We start from the raw sequence: 17754 nt of genomic DNA, 5'->3' as shown, positions 1-17754 counted from the left end.
TGACATACTCTCAGCCCGTACACAACATCTCAGTGTTGGGTTTCACTGCTTTAAAGAGTTTATTTTGGTTTGGATGAGGGACACCTGCATCTCAGCGTCAACCAACACTTTGTTTTTTGAGCTCAAGCTCCTTCAAAGAGGCGGCGGCATGCTTCCTTTCCCAATAATTCCTCAGTGCGTCAATCCTTTCTGTTCTCATCTTCCTTCTGCCATGCTTTCACCCCATGTATCATTTGAAGCATCCTCTTGGTCAGTTGTACAGTAAACGTCCGATTTTTCGGACTCCCAGGGGTCCGCAATGACATCCGAAAAATCGGGCAGTCCGCAAAAATTAATGCATGTCTTGAACTGCCCTTAAGGGCTAAAATTGCCACAGGCACGTCCGAAAATACTCTTAAGGCCTGCCAATACACCTATTAGGCATATCGGTGCTCGTACTATGACAGGGGACGGGGGTATAATTAAGGAATACATACGGTGTCCCGTGACAATTACCCCTTCCCACGCTTATTATGCTTCGCCGCGTAACACTGCTGTACTGAGGCTAAGCTAACTTTTGGAGGCTGGCATTACGCAACACGCTGTGCTCTGCGAGCTTCGAAGCCAATCACGAGGATTACAAAGGCGGAGTCGGTGCCATTGCCGACAGCGACGAATTCTTTCAATGAAAAACACGGCACCGCACGGCAAGAAGCTTAATAGCGAACGTAGAAGCAGCTAGGCCTAACGTTACCGTGGTGGTGGCTACAGCTGCCAGCGGATCTGCGTGCGAGAGTGCCGGTTCGAGGCGGCGAGATAATCAAAATGGCGGGCGGTGGTGGCTTTGATTAATGCCGTTTCAGACCTGCAGTCACGTCAATATACATTGACTATATGGAGTACGTGGTGGTGCCGCAAAGCCGTGAGAATTATCGGGCATGTCCGAAAAATCGGTCGTTAACTACTCTGGCAATACCTCGTGCCGATGACACAGGGTCAATGAGGATTCGTTGCGATTGCTCCGTTACTGGAGCCCGCATTAACACGACTTTCGTTCCCTTTCAATAAGTTACAGCAAATTTTCCCTGATAGAAGCACAACTTCCCTGAGTTTTCCCTGAGTATTTCCATACTATTCAAATTCCCTGAAAATTTTCGGTTTTCCCGGTTGGTAGACACCCTGTTTAAACTATATGCCAGGAAATATACTATATCGTAAGAAGCCAACAAACACTGACACCAAGGACAACATAGGGGAAACTACTTGTGCTTAATAAATGAAATAAACAAACGATAAATTAATGGAAAAGAGTGGATGAAAAAACAACTTGCCGCAGGTGGGAACCGAACCCACAACCTCCGAATTTCGCGTGCGATGCTCTACCAATTGAGCTACCGCGGCGCCGTTTCCCTATCCACTTTCTTAGTTTATGATTCCTAGTAAAGAACCCTGGGAGTGTTAGCCAGCGGCACCACTCACAGACCTTGGCGGCGGACGTGGAACGTCGTTTTTGCCGCAGGCGTCACGAGAACGTGATCTTTTTGTGTGAAGGCAACTGGTCCATAAACCCACACATGCTACCTGAAGGCATCGATGTTGCCGGATTCGAGACCCTCGTTATGTAATAAACGAGAAGAGTAGTAATTTTAAACATCACATACATACCTTAAGATACCCGTAATTTAAGAGAAAGGAGAGCTTAAATTTATTTTTAATGTGAGCCAAGCTTCTCAGCACATATTGCTAATTTATTTATTTATTTATTTATTACAGAACCCACAGCGCCAGTGTGGCATTACAGTGGGGGGGGGTTCAAATAGTATATACAACAAACAGTACAAGCCATTTCATAATAAATGCAAAATAATTTACGGCATAAAATATACATCCTGAGGAACACAACTTCAGTCAATAACAGAATATGTTATATTAATGAAGAAAAAGAAAGATACATCGTTAGACAGCATTGGCCCTGAGAGCACAACTTCATTCATCAAAAGAACATGTTATAACAAGGAAGAAAAAAATGCATCATTAGACAGAATTGTTACAGAGTCCTGCGGTAACCTGTTCCATTTCGAAATCGTCCTGGGGAAAAAAGACATTCTTAGCATTTCGGTTTTGCATTTTATTTCTCTTACCTTATTCACATGAAATTTAAGTTCCAATTTCAACATTCACATTTCCTCCCTCGCCTTATTTCCCTCTTCTGTGCAGGTATTGCTTGCCTATGTCTACGAGAACTGTTGTGTCAAGACAAGAACCTTCACGCAAGGCCTGTGACAGCAAGCTTTTGTGGGCAGCCAGTGCTCTCCTACGAAGGCTGGCCTGCTTTGGCAGCAGTGGCATTTCATCTTCAAGATTTATCCATGGTCACCTTTGCTGCCATTTGTCACTCTTGTTAATTACTTTCTCCATCTTTTTTAATTTATTAGGTAATAAAGCATGACTATGTGACGTGGTGTGAAGTAGATGCCTTGCTGCAATTTCACTTGCAATAATCTTTTATGCATGAAAAACTAATCATACAGTGTATGAAAAAAAAGTAACAGCATGTTATGATTTATCTTTCAGTTCCGGTAACATGCAACTACCAAGACATTTACTAATGGATGGTATGCCGAAGAAGTGGCCATTATTTCTGCATGATGCTGTGCAAGCATGTGGCGTTACCTTACAAGGGGCACCCACAAAGTTACAATTTACTTTTAAATGAAGCATGGACATCAGAAAAAAAAATATTTATATTGCCAGTTAGAGTGGTTCGCAGAGTGTTTTTCCAAATGTGTACTATCCTTTATTTCTTAATTCATTGCAGCACAGCGTTCTGTTTTGTATAATGGTGTCAGGCTATTGTGCCTGTGCATCACTCTACCCCTAACTACTTGTGCATCACTCTACCTGAGAACATAAACTTTCTTTTTTTGATGTCCGTGCCTCATTTACAATAAATTGTAACTGTGGGTAAGCCTTGTGTTACTGTAACAGCTGCCGCAATAATTTGAGAGTATGTCTAAAAGAAGTCTTCAGTTGTTCTTGTCAAGCTGTCCATTCGCCGACTTTTATCATAATGTTAGCAGGGCTCACTGAAGGACTTCTAGACGTCCATGGCTACAAAATGTCTTGATCAAGACAGCTACTAGTCTTTTGAATTAGCCGTTCAGGACCTCTTTTAGACATCAAATAGCTGCTTGCATGTTTCATGGGTAGAGATGCCAGTTGTCACAGTGGCATTCCTTATTCAAGGAAGCATATGCCTACCCAGATTCCATAGTTTCCAAGAAAAAAAACTGCCAGGAATGCCGGTCAACAACAGGGTGTCTACCAAGTTGACATTTCCCAATTGCCTGAGTTTTCCAGGTTTTCCCTGAGTGCCTTTGCAATCTTCCCTGAGTGACGCAGAACTTTGTTTTATGTCAAGACGGGCTCCCTACATCATGTCGCCCAATAATGTCACTCTAGTAAGCATGTTAAAAATAAAAACAACTTAATGCAGTTTGAATAGTCAGGGGTATTGTTTATTTTATTCAAAAGGAAAACAGAAGGGAGGGCGTTAGTAAAATGTACAGTGAATAAAATATCTTCGAAAGCAGTAGTAAAACCCATTGCAAATCGATTTGAACATTCTCAAATACGAATAAAAAAGATGCATACAGGATATTTTCGACTATGAGCTATTTCTATCAACTGATAGCAAGCTAACTGGTATGAGGCCCAAACTTTATCACAAGTGAGATCCTCTCACAACAGCTGGTAAGTCAACCTAAACTGTCCTGACGTACTCTCAGCCTGTGCACAAAGCCTCAGTGTTGCGTTTCACTGTTTTAAATAGTTCTTTTTGCTTGGATGAGGGACACCTGCACTTCAGCATCAGCCAACACTTTGCTTTTAGAGTGCAAGCTCCTTCAAAAAAGCGGCGGCATGCTTCCTTTCCCATTCATTTCTCAATGTGTAGGTCCTTTGTCTTCTTGTTCTCCTTCGGCTGCGCGTTCGCCACACGGACTATAGACCTCAGACTCTGCCCAGGTGGCGCTGCGGAAAAACCCGTCGCCAGCGCCCCCATCGCAGACTTGCGCGAACTGAGTAGTGCAAAAAGAGCTGTCCACAAGCGAAGGTGCATAGGCCACAATGGACCCCCCGCCTTCGGTTGTGTTGAGGCACGGTTTCCTAAAAATAAAGGACCTGGAAAGCTTCTTCCGCCCAACCACGCTTCGGAAAGGGAGGAAGCTCAGCAGGGCGAAGTACATGTACAATATAAGAGAAGTCTCAGCTAGGTGTTATTTCAGCGTGCTGCAGCTCGCAAGCACAGAGAGCATCAGGTTTGTTTATAGGCATATCAGCATAAAAATCTAAGCATTTGAAATTGGTTCATATTAAAAATATTCTGAACACAAGACTTGGGTATCACCAATATTTTTATGCATGTTATTATCTTAATGTTTTTTCTCGCAATTATTTACAGAGAGCAAATCCTTCCATAGCCCTTTTCAGTGCAGCGAACAGAAAACGTTTTCCAAGGCAGCAAACAGCGTGCGATCATAACAAAAGTAAGCTTCCTACAGTGCCTACGCGCCGCATCTTTCTTTCTCGCAGGAGCCACAGCATCTCTCAGTACCTTTGAACTTTTCACAGACGCTTCGAGCAACAAACGCGCACAAATAAATGTAAATAAACGCGACATTTTTTTCTTTACACACGTACATTACTTTACAATTACTCATCCAGTGCTCCTACAGCAACTTTATTGCTCACATATGAAAAACACAGTCGAGCAGGCTCAGCACATTGCCAAACGTGCTTGTTGTATCGGCGCAGGACATACAAAATACCGAAAGTAAAAATGAGCTCGCCATACAACGATGCTCTAGAACAGGATTATGAATTCTTAAACGAACCAAAATGTTTGGATAAACTGACCTGCCAAATAAATCTATCCATTCCACTTGTTGAGTCAAGCGGAGGTGGACGTCTGTTAACCGGTGGAAATATCAATCGTATATACGCAGGATGGTTCACAACGTTGTTTTTTCTTTGCCAACGAAGTGGCGGCTGCAGATTCTTGAGTTTTCGCTTGGTTACCACGGTCCTCCGTCAGGGCTATGCAACACAATTACAGCAGAACAAGATTGTCGCACTTTTTCATGCGAGCCGCTGTGTTATGGGGAATGCAAGCAATTCGATTACCCAACAGGTTGAACGGCGCATATCCAGCGCTCTTGCCTTTCCCTTTCATGCGATCGCGACGGAAATCGGTAAAACTGAACGTTGTTATTCAGTCCTTCACGTTCATGGAAATTTACAATGCAACAGTAGCGTCGATTGCGGCGTTTCTTCGTAGCGTGCGGAGCTATTGCGGTTGCCGTCGTTTCCGCGATCAGTCTGAAGAGAGAGCCAGCAAGCGCTTTATGGCAGTTCGGCGGCAGTTCGCAATAAAAGAAACAAAAGAAAAAGACTAGGTGGAAGGGTTGACAAGGGTAGACTATTCCGATAGGTTTATGATGGGTTCATGAACGATGTACACTGGGAACAGAAAGTTATTCAAAGTGATTTGTTAGGTATTCACAAAATTTTTTGCGGTCAGTACAGGTAACGAAGTTGTCAGGGAGCGCATTCCAATAAACGATTGCATCAGGAAAGAAGGAAGTGGTCATGGCAGATGAGCGGCTGGGTAAACGTGCTATGGCAGAGCTGTGACTTATGCGAGAGGAAATTCGTAATGGTGGTTTAAGAAGGTGGTGCCTTGAGCGTGGATTGTAAAAAAAAAAGAGTGCAGCAAGCAAAGACGTGATATGATGCGGCGAGACTTCAGTGTTGGCAGACCTATCGTTTGTTTCAAAGAAGTGGCATTAGTGTACCGTGAATAATGTGAAGTGATGAAGCGGGCGGCTCGGTTTTGAACGGATTCCAATGATGCGGCTAGGTAATCTTGAGATGGATGCCAGACAGCAGAAGCAAATTCAAGTTGTGGACGGACAAATGTCAAGTACGCCAACTTCTTTACCTCTGGGGATGCCTTCTTTAGATTTCTTTGTAGATACCCGAGTGAGCGCGCAGCTTTGCGACGTATTGTTTCGATATGTGTTATCCAAGAGAGTGATGACGTCAAAATAAGACCCAGGTACTTGTAAGACGAAGTGGCGCTGATGTTGACAGAGCTAATGCGATAAGTGGACTGAAAAGGACTGCGTTTTCGGGTAAAAGACATAGATTTGCATTTCGATAAGTTGAGAGGCATGTGCCATTTTTCGCACCATGACGAGATGGCATCGAGGTCACGCTGCAGGCAAAGAACATCGTCAGAGGAGTTAACAGTGTTGTAAACTACGCAATCGTCTGCGAAAAGTCGTAGTTTACAATGTATGCTAGTAGGCAAGTCGTTTACATAGATTAGAAATAATAAAGGGGACAGACAGGCGCCCTGAGGGACGCCCGAAGTCACATCGGTAAGAGGTGAGCGGTGATTGTTTGCGGAAGTGTATTGTGTGCGCCCGGATAGGAATTGTTCAATCCATCTGAGTAAGTTATTACAGATTCCAAGTCCAGATAGTTTTTGCAGTAGGAGCTCGTGAGGCACCTTGTCAAAAGCTTTTGAGTAATCTAAGAAAACGGCGTCGATCTGCAGGTTCCTGTCCATGATAAGCAGAATGTCGTGGGTGAATTCGGCGAGTTGGGAATCACACGATAAGTGTTTTCGGAAACCATGCTGAAATGGGTAGAAAAAATTATTGCTTTCAAGGAATTTCATTAGGTTTGAGGCTATAATGTGTTCAAGTAATTTTGAGGAAATGCTTGTAAGGAAGATTGGGCAGTAATTGGTAAGGTTTGAGCGGTCACCTGATTTAAAAATGGGCAAGATATTAGCTTTCTTCCAGTCACCTGGAACGGAACCCCGTTTCTAGCGATTGTTTGAATAGTACGCAGAGTATTTATGCTGATACATGAGAGGTGTTCTTCAGAAGTTTACTACTAATACCATCACAGCCAGCGGAAGATGATGGTTTAAGGCTATTGATTAGGTTAAATATGCCCTCCGCGTATATGTCTAGGTCTGGCATAGTTTGCACTGAAGCAGTAAGTGTGGGCTGGTCAGGTACGTGAATGGGAGCAGTAAATATAGAAGAAAAGTAGTTATTCAGGGCGGTTGCACATTCATCATTATGGATAGGTTCACCATCGACATATATAGATGGTGATGGTGATCGACATATATAGACATTACAGCATTTTGATTGTTTTCTATGCGTTCAAAGGGCTTGCAAGAGTATTTAATTTCAATGCTGGAAGCCATACAAAATAGAGCCGCTTGATTAATTTCATGTAACTATAACCGCCATTACAGTGCAACAAAAATTAAGCTAGACATTCCACTCCAGACGTTAAGTAATCATCATTCTATTGCTCTTTTTTGCTTAATACACAAATATATTCACAGCGTAACGCCATCCCCACTGTCACTTGAAAAACCAATACGCACATCCAGGCGCCTTCATAATCACCTCAGCATCAAACGCATATTTGGTAAAACTAAAGTTTTCAATTCTTCAGCTTTGCCACAAGCCATTGCACTTTGGAATGATCTTCGAGATACCATTGTTTCAATCACTAACAACGAACTTTTCCGCGAGCACTTGTATTCACATTTTACGAACTGAGGCTGTATAATGATGCATTCTTTTGTTCTGCTTACTGTTACTTCTCTTTGTTTGTGTTCATGCTCATCACATATTTCATTGTATAGTCCCCATCAATCAATGCACCGACTGGAGCCTGTGATGTACCTTTAATAAAGTTGTGCCAACGAAGATTAGCCTGCGAGAGGCTACAAGAAAAAAATACCTTGAGCGTGGAGCCAAGGCAACGTCGACGCTACGAGCATGCAAGGGAACATGTGCTCGTTTGACGTAAAAAAAAAGAAAATTGATGGTGTCCATCATATGGAAAATATGTGCAAGCTGTGACCATGACTTGGGCAGCGTTTATATCACGGCGCCTGGGCAACGCCGAGAATCGAGCCACACATACTCGCATACCACGTACTTACCAGTCTGTTAAATCAATGCCGCCGCATTGATGAGCCCCAGACTGCCTCGACAGCATGAGCTGTTGCACATTTACGGTTGAATTGAAACAAGGCGAAAAATGAATCGCATCATGACCTAGCGTGCGGAGAATTCGGTGCTGAATGAACACAGAACCTCAAAAAAAAAAAAGGCGTACACATCGAAAATGACGTTTCCTCTAATGAGCAGTCAATCGACTAAAGTAAAAAAAATTAAGAAAGTGAATCCAGCTAACCGAAAACTACTGCGGCGTGACCCAGCCAGTTGGCAAAGGGCTGTGTCGGTCCACTCAGTATATACGGTCATAACATACCTCGTGAGAAACGCAGTCGCCGCATCTCAGCTTGGAACAGTGCCGACAAAAGTATATGCGAGTAATCGGGCGCCTTGAGCCGCAGTTGCAGACATAGAAAACTCGCTCGTTAGTAAAAATGTCAGCAGCCATTTTGCTACTTATAGTGGCTAGAATGTACTGGCTAGTGTGCCATGCTCCAGCTCTTTTCAGTGGAGGAGCGTGGCGCCGCCTGCAATAAATGCCTATGACAGCCGGCAGAGGTCGCTGCCATACGCGTGGGTGCAGACTGCGCGTGTCGTCTGCTTCGCACATAAGTTTTGCAGCGGATGCGTCGGCTTCTATGTTTGCGTTTTCTGTCTTATTACAGCGTTGGGTGTTTGTTCTTGGTGTTGTCAAGCGGTGAGTGCCTGGCTGTTGTGTTTGTGTGCTTGTAATCACGAAAACAATGCGGAGGTGGTGAAAAAATGCCGAAGCTAAAGAGAGAGTGCAAGGATAGGACGTGCTTTGTGCCGTTGTGTAGAAGCGGTTACCGCTCGAACAAAGGGCGTGTACCATTGTTCACTCCACCACCTGATACGAAGCGGTAGCAGAATGGGCAAGAATGACCAGGAGAATGGATAGAAGGCTGGCACCAACTGCTGTAAATTGTGAAAAACATTTAGAAAACAGTTTAGTCCAGCGTGCGTTCTCTATCACCGTGAACAGCGTTGTCCACGAGATTCCCCGCAATAAAACACGTTTATAACCCTACGCCATAGCAACGATATTTCCTAAGTATCCTGAGCATGCACCTCGTGAGTGCCAGGAAAAACAAAACAAAAGGAGCGGCAGTGCTTTGAACTACCGTACTGCAGGTTATGTACGTTGCACGAAAGATCACTGCCAAAAATTCTTGACGACAATGTGGAAGCTTTAGCTCGCGCCCAACTACGACGCGGCCTATTCAAATACATATTAAACGCATAAACGTTTTTTTGAGATAACCGCTGCACCGATTTTAATGAAATGTGTTGTATTTGAGAGAGAATGTTAAATTCTAGTGACTGTTGGAAGCGGAATGCTCATTTAGGGCTTGAATTTTGTAAAAAAAAGATTTCCAAATATTCGACCGTTTGAAAAAGATAGAAGCACGAAGTTTACAAATACATAGCTCCGCATCAAAAACAGGTATTGCGGTTCTGTAAACGGCATCCATTAGATCATTGAAAGCGGACAAATTCGAATTGCTATTTTACATCTTACGTGAATTTGTTACGTTGTTTACAAGGATTCTGCAAAAGCTGTATTTCAATTTTACTATTTTTTTTATATTCATGTGTAACATATCAATTTTGTACCCTTTAGGTGCACTATTAGATGCAATTCACGGGATTGTATTATAAGTTTTCGTTGCTGAGTTATAGAGTTGTAAACTTGATAGTGTCATTTCTTAAAAATTCCTGATTTCTGCCAATTTTTTTCAAAAAATGGAGGACCTAAATAAAAAATTCGAAACCAACAGTCTCTAGGTATTAAGTTTTTCTTTTAACTGCAACAAACCTCGTAAAATTTGGTGCAGTGGTTGCCGAGAAAAACGAATTCTCCTTTTACATGTATTTAGACAGGAGCACCCAAGCTAAAGCTTCCTCTTAATTCCTTTGTGTAAGTAAAGGTGAAGCTAGTGCCAACGCTGCTTCATATTGCACTACCCATTTTGACAATGGAGGCCTTGTCTATCTTAGTCAGATCATGTCAACCACTGTGAAGGCCATGGACGATGCTATTGCTTTAATCCTACTGTAATCCACCTTAATCCTCGTTCATCCGCTCTAATCCACCTTGATCCTCCTTAATCCCCCTAATTCCACCTAATTCACCTTAATCCAATAGCTAACCAATAATTAAATTTGCTAATCATTAATCATCTCTTATACACGGCTGGACGTGCTTTGGTTCGTCGATCTCTGGCCTTCCTTGAATCGATCGTGTGATATGTTCTGTACCTCACAACACGACCTTGAAACATGGAGATCTAAGGCTTCTGCCTTAAAAATTACGTTATCTCTTCGCCAGCATAGAAACACATGAGGAGAACTTCACTTTGGCCTAGTTTGGTATAAAGTTTGTAAACAGGGATGAAGTGCCTCAGACAGGCTGGCCAACGTTTCGATAGGAGGACCTATCTTCGTCAAAGGCGGCCTCGTCATCCTCGGCGTGTTAGTTTTAAAGGGTTAGTGCAGTGACGTCACGTGCGGGTGTTGTCGCTGGCGGCTGGTTTTAAAGAGAGAGATTACAAGAGGAAACAAGCGCTGTCGTCCGACGTCTGTGAGCTTCATTCTCAAGACGAGGGGACAAGAGCGTGAGAGTGGGCACGCGGGAGAAAAGAAAAGAAATAGAAGCAGAAAAAAAGGGAAAAAAAGAAAAAAAAAGGGGGGGGGGGAAACCAGGGCGGCACCAAGACAGACAAAAAAGGGGGAAGTGAAAGAAAGAGAAAAGGGAAATCTTTAAGAAATACGGGGGCTTGGGAGCGTGTTGGGGATGCGAAAGGTTAGGAGGTATTCAGGGGGAGTCGTTGGCGGCATGTTTTTGAGGCATTAAAACGGCCGGTCAAGCGGTCAGCGCGCGAGTAACACAAAAAGAAAAAAAAAGGGGAGAAAGGAGAAAACCCAGACAAAAAAAAGAAAGAAACATGAGTTGAAAGTGACTTGAGTAGCATAGTAGTAATACGTCGAGTAATTTTGAAATAGTTAAGGTGGCGACGAGGAGTCTGCGGTGCAATGTATGGGGTGACTGAAAGGCAGCGGCATGGTCTTTCAAGGGGCACTGTCCCACGCGCTTAACGTAGGTGTCGTTACGGCGGCATCCAGAGATGGCGACACTCTGGGTTGAGGCGCCGAAAATGGCTTATTGACTTCGGAATGTGTTGTCGAGGGGATTTCAAGAAAAAAAAAGATTAAAAAAAAGGGGGGAAGGGAGAGGGGGAGGGGGGGGCCGAAACCGTTATAACAAACAGGAGGGTGACGCGCGCAGAAGGGGGCAAGTGTACATGGAAGAAGGGGATCGTACAGTTGGTATAGACGTAAAAACCTGAAAGAGTGCATTAAATTAAGTAGTAGGCAGGAAAAATTTTTTTCGAAATGGAAGAGTAGGTGAGGTTAAGAATTAAAGTTGGCTGGTGGCCTAATGTGTTTTGTGTATTGGTTGATGATGTGATAGTTTCAGATTTAAGTTACAGCTTTTAAAGATTCCAAGTTGCCGCGTGCCAAATTAATTCCTGTCGGGTGTAGGCAATTAAACTTGTGTATGAGGTATGATTCCGTATACTTCCTTTCGCGAGGGGAACGGAAATTTGTTTGTAGTATATAGAGCCTTGCTTTGTCAAACATATGTCCATGTTCATTAAAGTGGCTGGCTACTGCTTTGGGTAAATTGTGTTTTGTGTCCGCGCGGTGACCATTGAGTCTTGTATTAATTTGTTGTCCAGTCTCACCTATGTATTGTTTGCTACAAGCGGCGCATTCTAGACAGTAGACTACGTTGCTTGATGTGCAGGTGAAAGCCGAAGTTACCTGGTGTGTGTAATTCGACGCTGTACTTTTTACTGTAGTAGTAGATTGAATGTGTTTGCATGTAGAGCACCTGGGGCGGCCACAGGGATTTGTTCCCAACTTCTTCTTTTTCTGTAGTTTGGCGTGCACAAGAACATCTTTAAAATTAGTGTTGCGTCTGTAGGCCACTCTGGGCCAATTGGCCCATATTTGGCCAATTGGCCAATATTGGCCAATATTTGGCCAATAGAAAAATACAAGCACGAGGCTTACAGACAACTAAACAACCCAGAACATTACCGCAAACTAGATAACGATCCGACATTTTCCTACACAGTGACAATTACCAACAGGCTGAAATCACTTTTGGCTGATGAATTGACAACACCATCAGAATACAAATTTCTTAAACCAAGCAACAAAACTACCGGACGTTTTTACCTCCTTCCGAAAATTCATAAAATTCCATCCGCTGAACTATACACTGCTATTATCCCAGGCCGTCCGATAGTATCAAACAACAACACCCCGACAGAGAGCATCTCCACATTCCTTAACCACTACCTTGGTGACTTGCCAAAAGCACTTCCGTCATTTGTACAAGATACGCCCCACCTGCTGAGAATTATAGAAGACATTAATACTAAAGGCACACTACCCCACAACACAATTCTCGCAACACTAGACGTCACGGCGCTGTACACCAACATTCCAATCCCTGATGGTTTATCTTCGATAAAACAAACGCTGTCTAAACACAGTGCACAACACTCTACTGAAGTCTACCTGTCTCTCCTTGAATTAGTTCTCACACATAACTACTTCGAATTTGAAGAGAGTTACTACCTACAGATACATGGTACAAGCATGGGTACGCCTTTTGCACCAACCTACGCGAACATATTTATGGGGATTCTAGAAACAGATTTCCTATCGTGCTGCACTACCAAGCCCCACACATACCTACGATACATAGACGACATACTCATAATCTGGGGACATGGTCAAGACAGTCTAGATAAATATGTAGCCTTTCTAAATTCTGTTCACCCAACAATAAAATTCATATCAGAATCCTCAACTGAGCGCATAAACTTTCTGGACACAACAATATACATTGATAATGGTGAACTAAAGACAACGCTGTATAGGAAACCTTTCGACAAACAACAGTACCTAGAATATACCAGCCACCATCCCAGACATTGCAAACAAGGCATCTTTAAAGGCCAAGCCACACGACTACGTCGCATTTGCGTTGAAAACCAAGACTACGTAGATAGACTCGATCACCTTAAAGAAACGCTGTCAAACAGGAACCACCCAAACAGTGACCTTCAAACAGCTTACATCGCTGCAACCAAACTTGATCGAGCCGAGGTCCTGAAGCCCCGCCCGAGGATCACAAGAACAACAACGCCTCTTCTTACTACTAAATTCTCAAACGCACTCCCAAACGTGAATAACATCCTAAGTAAATACTACCCGATTCTCACCAGCAACCAGAAACTTAAGAAGATTTTTCCCGACCCTCCCAGAGTGGCCTACAGACGCAACACTAATGTTAAAGATGTTCTTGTGCACGCCAAACTACAGAAAAAGAAGAAGTTGGGAACCAATCCCTGTGGACGCCCCAGGTGCTCTACATGCAAACACATTCAATCTACTACTACAGTAAAAAGTACAGCGTCGAATTACACACACCAGGTAACTTCGGCTTTCACCTGCACATCAAGCAACGTAGTCTACTGTCTAGAATGCGCCGCTTGTAGCAAACAATACATAGGTGAGACTGGACAACAAATTAATACAAGACTCAATGGTCACCGCGCGGACACAAAACACAATTTACCCAAAGCAGTAGCCAGCCACTTTAATGAACATGGACATAAGTTTGACAAAGCAAGGCTCTATATACTACAAACAAATTTCCGTTCCCCTCGCGAAAGGAAGTATACGGAATCATACCTCATACACAAGTTTAATTACCTACACCCGACAGGAATTAATTTGGCACGCGGCAACTTAGAATCTTTAAAAGCTGTAACTTAAATCTGAAACTATCACATCATCAACCAATACACAAAACACATTAGGCCACCAGCCAACTTTAATTCTTAACCTCACCTACTCTTCCATTTCGAAAAGATTTTTCCTGCCTACTACTTAATTTAATGTACTCTTTCAGGTTTTTACGTCTATACCAACTGTACGATCCCCTTCTTCCATGTACACTTGCCCCCTTCTGCGCGCGTCACCCTCCTGTTTGTTATACCGGTTTCGCCCCCCCTCCCCCTCTCCCTTCCCTCCCCCCCTTTTTTTTAATCCTTTTTTTTTTCTTGAAATCCCCTCGACAACACATTCTGAAGTCAATAAGCCTTTTTCGGCCCCTCAACCCAGAGTATCGCCATTTCTGGATGCCGCCGTAACGACACCTACGTTGAGCGACTGGGGCAGTGCCCCTTGAAAGACCATGCCGCTGCCTTTCAGTCACCCCATACATTGCACCGCGGACTCCTCGTCGCCACCTTAACTATTTCAAAATTACTCGACGTATTACTACTATGCTACTCAAGTCACTTTCAACTCATGTTTTTTTCTTTTTTTTGTCTGGGTTTTCTCCTTTCTCCCCTTTTTTTTTTCTTTTTGTGTTACTCGCGCGCTGACCGCTTGACCGGCCGTTTTAATGCCTCAAAAACATGCCGCCAACGACTCCCCCTGAATACCTCCTAACCTTTCGCATCCCCAACACGCTCCCAAGCCCCCGTATTTCTTAAAGATTTCCCTTTTCTCTTTCTTTTTCTTTCACTCCCCCCTTTTTTGTCTGTCTTGGTGCCGCCCTGGTTTCCCCCCCCCTTTTTTTTCTTTTTTTCTTTTTTTCCCTTTTTTTCTGCTTCTATTTCTTTTCTTTTCTCCAGCGTGCCCACTCTCACGCTCTTGTCCCCTCGTCTTGAGAATGAAGCTCACAGACGTCGGACGACAGCGCTTGTTTCCTCTTGTAATCTCTCTCTTCAAAACCAGCCGCCAGCGACAACACCCGCACGTGACGTCACTGCACTAACCCTTTAAAACTAACACGCCGAGGATGACGAGGCCGCCTTTGACGAAGATAGGTCCTCCTATCGAAACGTTGGCCAGCCTGTCTGAGGCACTTCATCCCTGTTTACAAACTTTATACCACAGTGTGCTATTCCATCTGTCAGCCCCTTTCTTGTTTTTGGACTTTGGCCGAGTTGGTATTTACTGCATATCATACTGACCGCAAATAAAGACGAGGACAGAGGGAGAGAACACATAAACAGCATGGGCGGTAACTTTCAACTGTTTTATTCACAGCAGCCCGTGGGCATATATAGGCAAATAGAACATGCGCAGATCGCAGCAAACAAGAATACACATCAGCTTAGCGTGGCAACCAATTATCAAAAAATTCTATTTCCAATTGAAACAACATAATGGAGGTATCGCTAACACAAGCTAGCACAAGCTTTTTACGCAAGCGACAAGCGCTAAAGCAGCTTGTTGTAATCAAAACAAACCCTTATCAGTAATCAGCTGCCCACATTTGAACTGTGCTGCTGCTACGGCTTAATAAAAACAAAAAGCGCTGCAGCCCGCTTGCCGGTGCTGTCGAAACACGGCGGGTAGAGTTACTGTATATGCTACCACAGGTATACAGTACCTCTAAACGGCGGGTTACGAAGACCGGATGGTGTCGCGGCACGGATGGATGGATGGAAGGTAGGAGCGTCCCCTTTGAAACGGGGTGATGGCAGTTGATGGCACACTCCGGACAGGCCGCCATTGGAATATGAACCTGGCAACGTTTAACGCTAGAACGTTATCTAGTGAGGCGAGTCTAGCAGTGCTATTGGAGGAATTAGAGGGCAGTAAATCGGATATAATAAGGCTCAGTGAAGTTAGGAGGCCAAAAGAAGCATATACAGTGCTAAAAAGCGGGCACGTCTTGTGCTACCGGGGCTTAGCAGAGACGAGAACTAGGAGTCGGATTTCTGATTAATAAGAACATAGCTGGTAACATACAGGAATTCTATAGCATTAACAAGAGGGTGGGATGTCTTGTTGTGAAACTTAATAAGAGGTACAAAATGAAGGTTGTACAGGTCTACGCCCCTACATCCAGTCATGATGATCAGGAAGTCGAAAGCTTCTATGAAGACGTGGAATCGGCGATGGGTAAAGTGAAAACAAAATACGCTATAATAATGGGCGACTTCAATGCCAAGGTAGGCATGAAGCAGGCTGGAGACAAGGCAGTGGGGGAATATGGCATAGGCACTAGGAATAGCAGGGGAAAGTTATTAGTAGAGTTTGCAGAACAGAATAATATGCGGATAATGAATACCTTCTTCCGCAAGCGGGATAGCCGAAAGTGGACGTGGAGGAGCCCGAATGGGGAGACTAGAAATGAAATCGACTTTATACTCTGCGCGAACCCTGGCATTATACAAGATGTAGACGTGCTCGGCAAGGTGCGCTGCAGTGACCATAGGATGGTAAGAACTCGAATTAGCCTTGACTTGAGGAGGGAACGGAAGAAACTGGTACATAAGAAACCAATCAATGAGTTAGCGGTAAGAGGGAAACTAGAGGAATTCCGGATCAAGCTACAGAACAGGTATTCGGCTTTAACTCAGGAAGAGGACCATAGTGTTGAAGCAATGAACGACAATCTTATGGGCATCATTAAGGAGTGCGCAATAGAAGTCGGTGGTAACGCCGTTAAACAGGAAACCAGTAAGCTATCGCAGGAGACGAAAGATCTGATCAAGAAACGCCAATATATGAAAGTCTCTAACCCTACAGCTAGAATAGAACTGGCAGAACTTACGAAGTTAATCAACAAGCGTAAGACAGCGGACATAAGGAACTATAATATGGATAGTATTGAACAGGCTCTCAGGAACGGAGGAAGCCTAAAAGCAGTAAAGAAGAAACTAGGAATAGGCAAGAATCAGATGTGTGCGTTAAGAGACAAAGCCGGCAATATCGTTACTAATATGGATGAGATAGTTCAAGTGGCTGAAGAGTTTTATAGAGATTTATACAGTACCAGTAACACCCACGACGATAAGGTAAGAGAGAATAGTCTAGAGGAACTTGAAATCCCACAAGTAACACCGGAAGAGGTAAAGAACGCCTTGGGAGCTATGCAAAGGGGGAAGGCAGCTGGGGAGGATCAGGTAACAGCAGATTTGTTGAAGGATGGTGGGAACACTGTCCTAGAAAGGTTGGCTGCCCTATATACACAATGCCTCATGACCTCGAACGTACCGGAATCTTGGAATAACGCTAAAATAATTCTAATCCATAAGAAAGGGGACGCCAAAGACCTGAAAAATTATAGACCGATCAGCTTACTGTCCGTTGCCTACAAAGTATTTACTAAGGTAATCGCAAATAGAATCAGGAATACCTTAGACTTCTGTCAACCAAAGGACCAGGCAGGATTCCGTAAAGGCTGCTCAACAATAGACCATATTCACACTATCAATCAGGTGATAGAGAAATGTGCGGAATATAACCAACCCTTATATATAGCCTTCATTGATTACGAAAAAGCATTTGATTCAGTCGAAACCTCAGCAGTCATGGAGGCACTACGGAATCAGGGTGTAGATGAGCCATATGTAAAGGTACTGGAAGCTATCTATAGCGGTTCCACAGCCACCGTAATCCTCCACAAAGAAAGCAACAAAATCCCAATAAAGAAAGGCGTCAGACAGGGAGATACGATATCCCCAATGCTATTCACAGCGTGTTTACAGGAGGTATTCAGAGACCTGGAGTGGGAAGAATTGGGGATAAAAGTTGATGGAGAATACCTTAGCAACTTGCGATTCGCTGATGATATTGCCTTGCTTAGTAACTA

At 43.7% G+C, this 17754-nt stretch overlaps 1 protein-coding gene across 4 annotated transcripts in view; it reads right to left on the bottom strand.

The window, feature by feature from the left end:
* The window catches only part of DCTN4-p62 (dynactin subunit 4), a 522593-nt gene that overhangs the window by 486098 nt on the left and 18741 nt on the right, over window positions 1–17754 (bottom strand). Inside the window, exon 1 of one of the 4 annotated variants that reach the window (XM_055067005.2) lies at window positions 8353–8522. The exons of 1 other annotated variant lie outside the window; for it this stretch is intronic. In XM_055067005.2, coding sequence (XP_054922980.1) covers window positions 8353–8484 — 132 coding nt within the window. In that variant the 5' untranslated portion in view covers window positions 8485–8522. Of the gene's footprint in view, window positions 1–8352; window positions 8523–17754 lie in introns of those variants that run through there. 2 more of the 4 variants (XM_055067006.2, XM_050172373.3) reach the window with 2 other exon arrangements.

This window comes from Dermacentor andersoni, chromosome 6, assembly GCF_023375885.2.
Source record: "Dermacentor andersoni chromosome 6, qqDerAnde1_hic_scaffold, whole genome shotgun sequence".
NCBI classification, from domain to species: Eukaryota; Metazoa; Arthropoda; class Arachnida; order Ixodida; family Ixodidae; genus Dermacentor; species Dermacentor andersoni.
Note: the sequence above shows the minus strand (reverse complement) of the source record. Positions and strands in the feature narration are given on the sequence as shown.